We start from the raw sequence: 13,512 nt of genomic DNA, 5'->3' as shown, positions 1-13,512 counted from the left end.
TGTTGGTGCTTTCCAGGCTCCATTTTCTTTCTTTATAGCTTCTTAAGGATGATTATAAAAACACAACATACACAATTTTATTCGCTAGAGATATTCACTAAGGTTTCTGTTCAGCTATTAAATAAGTTTCTCATGTGAATGGGCACATTCAGAAAAGGCTGGTGATGGTAACATAATAGCACTGTCTTTGTTTTTCTAGGTTTCTCCAGCATTTTGCTGTCAGCAACATTAGTCAGGAACCCGTGGTGAGGACCCATCTCCCTGTCCTACTGCAGCAAGCTGAAATCAACCCTATTCACAGAGTAGAAAATGACAAGGTACAGCAGCTCATCAAAAAAGCTGAGAATTTATGGGAAGATGATCCTGATAACCTACCCTTAATAGTCAGTGTCATTTAAAAAAAGGAGCTCAGGCAGAGTCTCTTTTATAAGACTCTCCACCTCCTTGAATACTGATGTAATGATGCACATGAAACCCACTCTGTACACTGACAGTGTACTGGCATCTACGTTAACGCCAGCTGAGCCCCATGGCAATGGTGAAACCCTTCCATATTTCTGTGCCCTGCTCTTGCTTCTCCAGGTCTTCCAAACTCTTTCTTAGTACTCTCATGCTGTCAGCTGTGTCTGGTTACAAGGTCTTACCTGGCACAATGAGCTTAGTAAGGGGAAAGGCCTTATTACCTTGCTAGCATCACCCGGAGAAGGCAATGGCAACCCACTCCAGTACTCTTGCCTAGAGAATCCCATGGACGGAGGAGCCTGGTGGGCTACAGTCCATGGGGTCGCTAAGAGTCACACACGACTGAGCGACTTCACTTTCGCTTTTCACTTTCATGCATTGGAGAAGGAAATGGCAACCCACTCCAGTGTTCTTGCCTGGAGAATCCCAGGGACGGGGGAGCCTGGTGGGCTACAGTCCATGGGGTCGCTAAGAGTCACACACGACTGAGCGACTTCACTTTCGCTTTTCACTTTCATGCATTGGAGAAGGAAATGGCAACCCACTCCAGTATTCTTGCCTGGAGAATCCTAGGGACAGAGGAGCCTGTTGGGCTGCCGTCTGTGGGGTCGCACAGAGTTGGACATGACTGAAGCCACTTAGCAGCAGCAGCATCACCAGGATAACGTTACAGTTTATAAACACTGTCTTCACAAGAGTGGATTTTAATCTGCTCCTGCCTCACACTTCTCTCCTCTTGACCCCCCACCATTTCTTTGGAACTATATGTCATAATATGCTCAAAGAGGCATTTATTTCTGTGCAAATCTGGAAGACACTTGGCTACAAAAAGAAAGAGAAGCATTAAGTAGTTAGAAGCCTCATTTTTTCCCTTAAGCAGGAGTAAAAGTAAAAATGTTACATTTTAAATATTTTTTAATATATGTACTTATATTAACAAAGTGCTGTAAAGTAAGGCCTTAAAGTAAGAAGGTGTCTTGCTGTGAGCATGTTTGCTGGGATTTGAGAGACTGAGGCCTGGATGCCGAGAAATGGGAACCAAGATGAGAAAATTTGGATGAGAAAATAAACAGAAAGTCCGTTACATGGAGAACTGTCCACAGGTGCAGAAAGGGAATCAGACTAAGGGTCTGGTCAGAGGGGATGTGGGAGAACTATTTCCCATAAAAGAAGAGGGATCCATAGCCATCTCTGTGCTGATGTGACTAGTTCAAGTGGTGAGTGCCACCAAGTTGAATTTTAGTCCAGGCCTGTCCCAGTGAGTCTTGTGTATTGTGAAATAAAACACATGTAAAGGAGCCCTTGCCATACTGTGTCACTGACATTGTTATCCTTCAGCAAGTACATGGTTCCCTTCCTCCTCTGCTTGACACCTTCTTTGTCAGTAGATTTCTTGAGTTGGAATATCTCCCTACAGACAGCCCTGTTTTCATGTAGTCGTGTGCCAAGGTTAAGAAAGTTCAACCTGGCTCTTTTCCCCATCAAGATTGAGAAGTGCTTTCTCCACCCAGTTTGTTTCTTTAGGTCAGGCCATGTGGCTTGGAAGGCACAGGCCACTAACCTCTTTCACTGAGTTTACCACACCAATTTAGCCTATGGCATTTTTGTCCCAGACCTCCTTTCCGCCCAGTATTTTCCGTTATACTTTTAACTGATCTAGTCACAACCTGCTCCATGGAAATTATCATGGTAACACTACATTGTATATGGTGTTTGCTGTGTGCCAGACACTGTTCCAAGCACTTTGTTTACATATATTAACTCAGTTAATCATCACAGCCACCCTGCAAGGTAGGTTCTATAGTGAACCCAAGGTCACATAGCTAGTGAGTGCTGGTGCTGAGGTTTAAACCCACAGAACCTGGCTTAAGAAGTCAGTTCTCTTAACCTGTTACACAATGCTGCCTCCCAGTTGAATCACAAACCCACATGGCTTTTCTTTCATGTAGGTAATTATCAGCATTGTAACTGGTCTTCCAGGCTGTCATGCTAGTGAACTCTGTGCTTTTCTGGTCACTCTGCATAAGGAATACGGCAGGTTAGTATGGCTGCTGCCTTTGCTTTGGGGAAAGGGGTTCTATGCCTGCTGCCTGTGCACTGGGAAACCTTCAGCATGCACTGACCTTTGGTGTAATTGGTATTGGCACAGTGATCATCCATCCATTTGTTTAACACATTTATACTGAGTACTTTCTGTATGCCAGACACTGTTGTAAGTGTAGGGGACAAATGTACAAAACAGACTAGAAAACAGGTGATATCTCTGCCTTCATGGAGCTTGTATTCTAGTTTTGGAAGATAGACAACTAACCAGTTAAGGAAAATAGTACATTAGCTAGTGAAAAATGCTTTGGAGAAAATAAAGCTGAGAAGGCTATAGGAGAGCTGAGCTGGGGTACTAATTCCAGTTTTAATTGGGTACCCAGGGAAGTGGCTCAGACGGTAAAGAGTCTGCCTGCAGTACGGGAGACCTGGGTTCAATCCCTGGGTTGGGACGATCCCCTGGAGAAGGAACTGGCAACCTACTCCAGTATTCTTGCCTGAAAAAATCCCATGGATGGAGGAGCCTGGCAGGCTACAGTCCATGGGATCGCAAAGAGTCAGACATGACTTAGTGACTTCACTTTATTCACTCACTAAGGGAAGACCTCACTGAAAAGGTGACATTTGAGCAAAGGCAAAGGCCTGACAATATAAAGGGATGAACCCCTGGATATCTGGGCAAGAGACCTGTCCCAGCAAGACCAGCATGGTCAAAGGCCTGGGAATTGTGACCAGGTTGGTTAGAACTTGAGAGCTGGTGGATGTGATCCGTCCATGGCCACAAAGGGACTGCATGAGTTTAGGTGGAACTGGGACATACTGGTTTAGGTAAAATTGGAGAAATCATTCACCCATCTCTTCCATTTGACTGACAGATTGCTAAACAAACCTTGCTGACTGAACCAGGCTTTTAATATCTACTCAGTCTTCCTCACGGAGAAGGCAATGGCAAGCCACTCCAGTACTCTTGCCTAGAAAACCCCATGGATGGAGGAGCCTGGTGGGCTACAGTCCGTGGGGTCGCTAAGGGTCGGTCACGACTGAGCGACTTCACTTTCACTTTCATACATTGGAGAAGGAAATGGCAACCCACTCCAGTGTTCTTGCCTGGAGAATCCCAGGGACGGGGGAGCCTGGTGGCCTTCCGTCTATGGGGTCACACAGAGTCGGACACGACTGAAGTGACTTAGCAGCAGCAGCAGCAGCCTTCCTCAAAGTAAGGCAGCCTGCAGGAGACCATATAGAAGAATTGAGAAGACTGAAATCACCTAGGAGTTTGGGACTTTAGAGTGGGAGATTGTGGGGGTTGGGAAGATGAATTTTGGAGAGATAATGGGTAAATGTTAGACCTACTTCATAAGTACTCAATAGCTAACCAGTTCCTTCCTCATTTCCATTGCATGTGTTCTGTAAACAATCTGAGTGCTTCACCTTACCCATTATTCTTTTTATTTTTTGGCTGTGCCATGCAGCTTGTGGGATCTCAGTTTCCCAACCAGGGATTGAACCTGGGGCACTACAGTGACAGTACCAAATCCTAACCACTAGGCCACCAGGAAACTCTTCCCCCACCCCCTCATTCCATATTCTTAGCAAAAATTTTACTGCAAAGTAGACTGAAACCATTTTTCTGAATGGCCCTTCAGAAACTGACTGCCTGTTCAGGAGTCTTTCTCAACTCTGAAATCTGTTGGTCATGTGCTTATCTGACCTTTCTCCCTGTGACAGAGCATTTCATGCCAAAAGCTCCAATAGAAGTGATTTCAGGGTACAGGGCTCCACACCCAGCCAGCGCCCTCTACCTGTTTCTGGTAGTATTGCTTTCTCCTGTGTGGGTTTACAAGACCAAGTCTATGGCGTACTAGTCACATTTGAATCCACTGATAGAACCTATGGATCAGGCCCTCATGCTGAGATTATACTTGCCATTTCCAGGTGGATGGTATACCGTCAAGTCATGGACAGCTCCGAATGTTTTCATGCTGCCCACTTCCAGAGATACCTTTCCAGTGCCCTAGAGGCCCAACAGAACCGCTCTGTCCGCCAGTCAGCCTATATCCGCAAGAAGACCAGACTACTCGTGGTATTACAAGGGTGAGCCCTGGAACTGTTTTGGGAATGGTGGGGTAGTATGGTGACCTTGCCATTATTTCATGTGTGGTTTACTTGGGGCACAGAATAAACTCCACATATGCACGAAAAGTGTCTTTAGCAAGCAGGAACCCCTGTGGCCCAGAGTAACTGGTGAAGATCGCACCCAAGTTTCAAGTTCAGCCTCAATATCACATATCCTCAAATGGCAGAGAATTGGGAAGGAGGTTTTCTGGGCAAGATTCCTTGATAATTCTTCTAACAGTAGTGGTCCCGAAGCCTCATCCTTTGCCACTGAAGCAAGCAAGCTTCAGCTTTTTCAGTCCTCCCTCCTGAGGAGTTGCAGACAGTCCCCACACTCCAGTCTCAAGGCCCATCCACAAAATGGCTAGGAAGGAGGAAGCAGGCGCATCATCCCCTGGGCCCACAGGAGTACATGCCAGATCAGGAAAACATGGGCTGTGCTCTTCACTGCTGTCATTATAGTTGGTAATAAAGAAGCTTTTGGCAGTTCTCACAAAGTGCTTTTGTGCTGTGCTGTGGTGTTTTGTTTTGTGCTCATAATAATTAGTATTTGCAACTGGCTAATTGTTTCCAGTAAAGAATAGGCCCAGTTCCAAAGCCCTGTTTGGTCTCCTGGATGTGATGGTAAGAATTGGAGGAAAGCCAGGCCAGTGGTGCTGCAGGAGGCAAACGGGAATGTGTCCCCTGCCAGGCCATCTTTTCTCTTATTTAGATCTTGTTCTTACATTGCTTTGGGCTTCCCTTCTGTTGACCCTACTTGTGGGCTTAGGTTGTGGAAGCCACAGAGCAAGAAAGCTAGAAACCACTTGTTTTCCATCATCTCTAATAATCAAAAAAATAAGTTGGCCCAGTTTTGTCACCTCCTGCCGCCTTTCCAGAGTTGAACGTCAGTGGGGGTGTGGACCTGGAGTCAAATTTGGTACCTTGACATTGTACAGCTGAGGTCATTTCCATCTTCTATTACTTTAGAGAGTATTGTTGACTCCCCGTCTCTGACTGTACAAGTCTGCATAAGTGCCAGCTGTCTTGGCTGCTGTGGACTTCAGTGACAGTGTATGGCCAGCCCACTTGTACTCTCAGAACCAGCTATTGCCCAGTCACAGCCCCAGGACACTAGGAACATCAGATGGATTTTCTGCTGTGTTGCTCTCTATGACAGTGTTCTTACAGATGGGGTCCATTCCCTTGAGGCTCAGCAGGGAACACATGGCAGACTCAGTGTAGCACATCCATCTCCTTGGGGCTGGACCTTTAAGCCCAGTATTGAGGTGAGGGGACACCCCAGAGGCTTCTCAAGTTGAGAATTTTATTTCTTGAATATGGCCTTTATTTTGATTTATAGAATTCTGTGCTGTCGGGCAGAGTTTTCTTTTGCCCCTACAGTGGCCCGGTCCCATTCTAGTTACTGCTGCAGGTGAGCAGTGATGTTGAACTTTGACACCAAGTGGAGTATTAGGTTGTTGTTTTAAAAATTGAATTAATGTATTTTTAAATGATAAAATTTTAGAAATGGTGGACATATTAGTGGCTGCCAGGACCTGGGGATGGGAGTGGAGGGCAGTGGGGAGGTGTGTATGGTTATAAAAGGGCAACATGGAGGGAGCTTTGTGGTGTGAAACTATTTAGTATCTTTACTGTGGTAGAGGAGCCTGCACAGGTGACAGAATTGTATGGAACTGAATACATACACAAATAAGTGTAGAACTGTAAAAATCTGAGTCTTAAAAAGTTAATTTTAAGGAATTTGAGGGACTGTGTTAGTTTATACTCTAGAATATTGTAAGAATCCTTCTTTAAATTATCTGCATTTAAGACAAAGTATCTCTCAAAAACTGAATTAATATAAAATGAGGCAAAATTGCAGGCTTAAATTACAAATGTAAAATAGAGCCCAAAAGACACTTGTATGGAATATCTGTTGTATCAGAAGAAAGAAAGTTAAAGTCCTGCTGGGTTTTTTTTTGTTTGTTTGTTTAATAAAATACTGACAAGAAAGAGGCAACATGAAGAGTTAGGTTTTTGCCTTCATCATGCAGTTCGGGCAGTTCTGCCAAATTGGCCAGGTACAGACTCAGCAGCTGGATCAGTGTGCTCCCTGAAATGAAAGAGTTATTAAAGAAAACAGACCAATGCAGGAGCTCTTAACTTGATTAGAAAATACCAAGTCCTGCCTCAGAGCCCCAGGGTCACCTGCAGGCTTCTCTGAAGTGGGTGGGCAGTAGGGTTCTTTCTTCCACTCACTCTTGCACAGTTAGAACTAATGGAACTTAGAAATACAGAAACACTGTAAACTTCAGGGGCTCTAAATCATGAGGTAACTTGACCCCAAGGAGGCCTATTACACTCTGCTCTTTTGGTTTCCTTCTACCTTTGCTCCACTCAGCCACTCAGCAAGCATTCCCCTCTTCTCCCACTCTGAAACTCCAATCCAGTAAACTAACTACTCCCTTTTCTCCCCCTAGCTACACAGATGTTATTGATGTTGTCCAGGCCCTGCAGACCCATCCAGACTCAAATGTCAAGTCCTCCTTCACCATTGGTGCCATCACAGTGTGCGTGGAGCCTCTGAGCTGCTACATGGAGCACAGGTACATACTTAGGACCACCTCCAGCCCACAGGATGTGATATGTTTAAATGTACAGAAAGCTATTTACCTCCCACCTACCAGTAGGCGACGCATTTTTACGTGTTTGTCTTTGGGAATGCATCAGTTTACCCTGGTGGTGTTTGTTTTTCAGTTGCTAAATCATGTCCGACTCTTTGCAACCCTGTGGACTGCAGCATGTCAGGCTCCTCTGTCCTCCAGTGTCTCCCGTTTACTCCAATTCATGTCCATTGAATCAGTGATGCTATCTAACCATCTCTTCCTCTCCCACCCCCTTCTCCTTTTCCCTTCAGTCTTTCCCAGCATCAGGGTCTTTTTCAGTGAGTCGGCTCTTCACATCAGATGGCCAGAATATTAAGAGCTTCAGCGTCCGCATCAGTCCTTCCAATGAGTATTCAGGGCTGATTTCCTATAGAATTGACTAGTTTGATCTACTGGCAGTCCACAGATTCTCAAGGGTCTTCTCCAGCACCATAATTTGAAAACATCAATTCTTTGGCATTCAGCCTTCTTTATAGTCCAGCTCTCACATCCCTACATGACTATCGGAAAAACCATAGTTTGATCATACAGACCTTGGTCGGCAAAGTGACGTCTGTTTTTTAATGCACTGTCTAGGTTTGTTATAACTTACCTTGCAAGGAGCAAGCATCTTTTAATTTCATAACTAGAGTTGCTATCTTCAGTGATTTTGGAGTCCAAGAAAATAAAATATGTCACTGCTTCCACTTTTTCCCCATCTATTTGCCATGAAGTGGTGGTGCCTTGATCATAGTTTTTTGAATGTTGAGTTTCAAGCCAGCTTTTTTACTCTCCGTATGGACTGGCATCTTCTCACCACTTTACTTTGTGCACTGAAAAGTCACCCTTCTAGGATAGTGGGACTTGCAATAAATTTTCCCAGAAAAGAAGAATACCCATGGCAGACTTTTCTTTTCTTCTTTACTGCAGGGAAGGGGTCGTCTGTAATAAGGCACTTGGAGTACCTCACAGATACGTTTTCATGTGGTTAAGCCATCTTAAAGCATCTTACCTCAGTTAATGATGCTTCTTCTCACTACTAACAAATGAACTTTTTTTCTTACTTTGGAAATAATATGACAACAACAAAGAAAATTGGATAATAATTCACCCATAATCTCACTAACTCAATGTAACTATTATAATTTTTGTGAATTCCTTTTTTATCTTTTATATGCATATTTTTTTTACAGTTGTGATATATGTAAAGCTTTGTATCTTTCTTAGGTTAATATATAAACATATTATTTAAGTGAACATATATCAGTCAGTCAGTTCAGTCGCTCAGTCATGTCCGACTCTTTGCGAACCCGTGAATCACAGCATGCCAGGCCTCCCTGTCCATCACCAACTCCCGGAGTCCACCCAAACCCATGTCCATCGAGTCAGTGATGCCATCCAACCATCTCATCATCCAACGTCCCCTTCTCCTCCTGCCTTCAATCTTTCCCAGCATTAGGGTCTTTTCCAGTGAGTCAGCTCTTCTCAGCAGGTGGCCAAAGTATTGGAGTTTCAGCTTCAACATCAGTCCTTCCAATGAATACCCAGAACTGATCTCCTTTAGAATGGACTGGTTGGATCTCCTTGCAGTCCAAGGGACTCTCAAGAGTCTTCTCTAACACCACAGTTCAAAAGCATCAATTCTTCGGCGATCAGCTTTCTTTATAGTCCAACTCTCAACATCTCTACATGACCACTGGAAAAACCATAGCCTTGACTAGACGGACCTTGGTTGGCAAAGTAATGTCTCTGCTTTTTAATATGCTGTCTAGGTTGGTTATAACTTTCCTTCCAAGGAGTAAGCGTCTTTTAATTTCATGGCTGCAGTCACCATCTGCAGTGATTTTGGAGCCCAGAAAAATAAAGTCTGACACTGTTTCCACTGTTTCCCCATCTATCTGCCATGAAGTGATGGGACCATATATATGTTGCTGTATTACAGTGGTAAATTACGTTTTGATTGGTTATGTAATCATTTTGTGTGTGTATGGATATAATTGTCTTAACCCCTTCTCCTCTGTTAGTCACATAGGATGTCTCCAACTTTTCACTATCATAAATAATGTGCTATGAGAACATCTGTATATAATATCAATTTCTTAAATTTCAGACAGTTTCCTTAGAATAGATTTATCAAAGATATAGTATTATTCAATTGTATGTGAAGAGCTGACTCATTTGAAAAGACCCTGATAGCTGGGAAAGATTGAGGGCAGGAGGAGAAGGGGACGACAGAGGATGAGATGGTTGGATGGCATCACCAACTCAGTGGACATGGGTTTGGGTGAGCTCCAGAAGTTGGTGACGGACAGGGAGGCCTGGTGTGCTCCGGTTCATGGGGTCGCAGAGTTGGACATGACTGAGCGACTGAACTGAACTGATAATCAATTTTATTACTCTATATTCACATTCCCAAATTGCTTTCCGAGTGGGTTTTATAGTTTATACTGCCTCAGTGGTATCTAGAATTATTTATCATCAGAGAAGTCTCCACTGAGAAGTTTCAGATATTACATTTTCCCTTTGTAGAGCTGTTTGGAGGGCTCCCCTGGTAACTCAGCTGGTGAAGGATCCACCTGCAATGCAGGAGACCCCAGTTCAATTCCTGGGTCAGGAAGAACCCCTGGAGAAGGGATAGGCTACCCACTCCAGTATTCTTGGACTTCCCTGGTAGCTCAGTCGGTATAAAATCCGCCTGCAATGTGGGAGACCTGGGTTCGATCCCTGGGTTGGAAAGATTCCCTGGAGGAGGGCATGGCAACCCACTCCAGTGTTCTTGCCTGGAAAATCCCCGTGGACAGAGGAGCCTGGCAGGCTACAGTCCATGGGGTCACAGAGTTAGACATGACTGAGTGACTAAGCACAGCACACACATCACAGAGTTGTTTGGGGCTTCCCTGGTAGCTCAGACAGTAAAGAACCTACCTGCAGTGTGGGAGACACGGGTTCAGTCCCTGGGTGGAGAAGATCCCCTAGAGAAAAGAATAAGAAGAATAAAAAGAATAAGAAGGGACTGGCTCCACTCCAGTATTCTTGCTTGTAAAATTCCAAGGACAGAGGCTGCAAAGTTTCCTTTCTCTGTAGCCTTTAGTAGAATATTTCTAAGAATGTATCCAAGATAGGCTATCATATGGTTTTTCTGATTAGTCCATATATTATCATCATCTCCTGGCAGCTGATTGATCTGTCCTTAGATCTTCATCTGAGAAAGCTTCCTTCTTATTTGAGTCCCAGTTACACTTCTCATAGAAATTACAAAAAAAAAAAAAAGAAATTACATTAAAAGTTACTACCCTAGTCGTCTTAAGTGATCCTAAGAAATGTCTTTACCATTCTCCCTTCTCATTAGTTCTGCTTTCTCTAGGTTCTACTTTCTCATTTAAAAAATAAAAGCTATTTTTCCTTCTGCCTCAAGGTAGGTTATTGTAGTGAATTCTGAGCATCACCATTGTACTTTAGAATGCTATGTGGACTCTTATATGCCACTTTTTCTACCATCCATGCCTCTTCTTTTTCTCAAGTTTTTAGTTAAAAGATGAAAAAAACAGAAGGAGGTCTAACATGGGACTGGACACTATCAAAGATACTAACATAGAAAGGTAGGAAAAGATAGTAATAAGCAAAGAACTAGACAAGTACTGTTCTACAACATCAAGAAAAAGTTAAGAAGAAAAGAAACTAATAGAGTGGTGTGGGAAGAGTTCAAGGAAGAGGTGTTAAAGGTCTGGGGAAATGGGAAGGCGGGATCTTCCTGTAGTAATGAAAATGTTTCTAAAATGAAATTGTGGCAGTGTTTGCACAGCTCTGTAAATTTACTAAAAAAATCATTGAATCGTACACTGTAAATGAGTGAATTTTGTGCTATGCCGATTATATCTCCATAAAACTGTTAAATAGAAACAATCAGGGACTTTCCCATGGCTCAGTGGTAAAGAATCCACTTGCCAGCCAGTGCTAGAGACACTGGTTCAGCCCCTGATCCAGGAAGATCTCATATGCCACAGGGCACCTAAGCCTGTGCGCTGGAGCCAGTGAGTCACAACAACTGAGCCCGCGTGCTGCAGCTACTGAAGCCAGTGTGCTCTAGAGCCTGTACTCCACAGCAAGAGAAGCCTGCTCATTGCAACTAGCGAAGAGCCCGCAAAGCAGCAAAGACCCAGCACAGCCCAAAAAAAAACTCATTGCACAGTGAATCAGGGGTCACTGATTTGATCCCTGGTTGGGAAACTAGACATGCCCTGTGATGTAGCCATAAAAAAAAGACTAGAACATTATTAAATAACATTAATCTCATTTCATTAAGAAAAGAATTAGAGTGGGAGGGAGGTTCAAGAGACAAGAGGAAGGGGAAATATATATACTTATGGCTGATTCATAATTGTTATATGGCAGAAATTGTAAAGCATTTATCTTCCAATTTAAAATTTAAAAAGCAGTAACACATTTGCTTAAAGTATAAAATGAATTGAAAAAGGTAATCATATAGAAAAACACTGAACACTCTACTAATTGTAAAATTTTTTAAATGGTTGGTAAATTTCTTTAATTTCTGATATAAAACTTAAAAGATACGACTATTAAAGTAAATATAGCATGGACTTCCTTGGTGGCGCAGTGGATAAGAATCCACCTGCCAAAGCAGAGGACACTGGTTCAATCCCTGGTCTGGAGATTCCATATGCCACAAAGTAACTAATCCTTTGTGCCACAACTACTGAAACTGCACTCTAGAGCCCACGAGCAGCAACTGCTGAGCTTTCGTACTGCAACTACTGAAGCTTGTATACCTTGGAGCCCATGTTCCACAACAAGAGAAGGCTCCTCGATGAGAAGCCACCTCAGTGAAAAGCCACGCACCACAACAGATAGCGTAACCCCCACTCACCGCAGCTGGAGAAAGACCTAGTACAGCTGGAAAATAAATAGAACAACACATGCTAATGGATACAAATAGAACAACACATGCTAATGGATACACAATGCATATATGTGTTTATTAAATTATTATTAAATGACAGAAGTAGTAAGTGACCAGTGTTAAGCCCGTACATTTGTAAAAAGAAAAAAAGTCCAAGAATTCCCTGGCAGTCCAAGAAACCTAGATGTCCATCAACAGATGAATGAATAAAGAAGTTGTGGTACAAATACACAATGGAATATTATTCTGCCATAAAAAGGAATGGATTTGAGTCATTTCTGGTGAGGTGGATAAACCTGGAGCCTGTTATACAGAGTGAAAGAGGCAGTGAAAGTGCCGAACCCATGGCCTGGGTTCTTCCCTGGTCAGGGAACTAAGTAAGATCCCACAAGCCACATGTTATGGCCAAAAGAAAGAAAAGAAAATCCTTATAAGGCCAACTGTGTTAGATTAAAATTCTGGCCATAGCAAAAGCAGCCCTTCCCACCAGGACTTCAGTTTAATCTACTTTTCACCCTTTGAATTTTGGCTCAGGCATTGTGACTTGGCTTTGGCCAGTGGGTCTTCAAGAAGCATGAAACAAGCCAAGGCTTGAAAAGCATTTTACACTTTGGGGCTTGCCCTCTTTTGCTTCTGGGAGTTAAGAACCACCATCTGAAGAGGCTGTTGGAGGGTGAAAGACCACGTGGAGAAAGAGGCCCAGCCATCCATTCCTACCATCTAGACCGAGACCACTGTTGAACCTGTGAGTGAGACCATCTTAAAGAGTCATCACCCCTGCTAAGCTATACCCAGGCTGAAACAACTGCCCATTCAACCTGTAGAATCATGAGAAATAACAAATCATCATTATTTTAAGCCACTTAGTTTTGGGGTGATTTATTATGCTGCAACTTGTGTAGGAAAATAGGTACATTCATATACTTTTCCCCCCATACTGTTGATAGGCATGTAAAATGATTTAATCTCTTTGGAGTCAAATATGGCCATTCCATTGCTACAATTTTATTATACAGTCATATTTTTAGAAATGTGCAAAGATACATATGTATAGGCATGTTTGTTTCAGGCCGAATTTTTAGTTCTGAATTGTAGAGCCCACTCCAGCATGTTTAGTTGGGGAGGAATTTACTAATGGACAGTATGGCTTGCAGAGCCTTTAGGAGGGTCAGACTGTATTAATGGAGGCATCCAGGTGGAACACTCAAACTTCCTGTAGGGATGCCCCAGTGAGATCCCCCTCAGACTGAGGCTATCTCAGTCACTTCTTCCACAAGAAAATGGAGCCTGCTTCCCGTACATCCCCTCACTCACTGTGTTCATCGCCACTTAAGGAGTCTTGTTGGT

The 13,512-nt window shown here is 43.4% G+C and overlaps 1 protein-coding gene across 2 annotated transcripts in view; it reads left to right on the top strand.

Moving 5' to 3' along the window:
• The window catches only part of DNAAF9 (dynein axonemal assembly factor 9), a 172,357-nt gene that overhangs the window by 123,595 nt on the left and 35,250 nt on the right, over positions 1–13,512 (top strand). For both annotated transcript variants that reach the window (XM_055432434.2, XM_055432427.2), the window contains exons 25-28: positions 200–317; positions 2,412–2,500; positions 4,441–4,599; positions 7,083–7,208. In XM_055432434.2, coding sequence (XP_055288409.1) covers positions 200–317; positions 2,412–2,500; positions 4,441–4,599; positions 7,083–7,208 — 492 coding nt within the window. The remainder of the gene's footprint in view (positions 1–199; positions 318–2,411; positions 2,501–4,440; positions 4,600–7,082; positions 7,209–13,512) is intronic.

Source organism: Moschus berezovskii, chromosome 15 (genome assembly GCF_049115385.1).
Source record: "Moschus berezovskii isolate FMDL1 chromosome 15, NW_MosBer_1.0, whole genome shotgun sequence".
In the NCBI taxonomy this organism is placed as follows: Eukaryota; Metazoa; Chordata; class Mammalia; order Artiodactyla; family Moschidae; genus Moschus; species Moschus berezovskii.
This window is presented reverse-complemented; position numbering and strand designations above follow the sequence as displayed.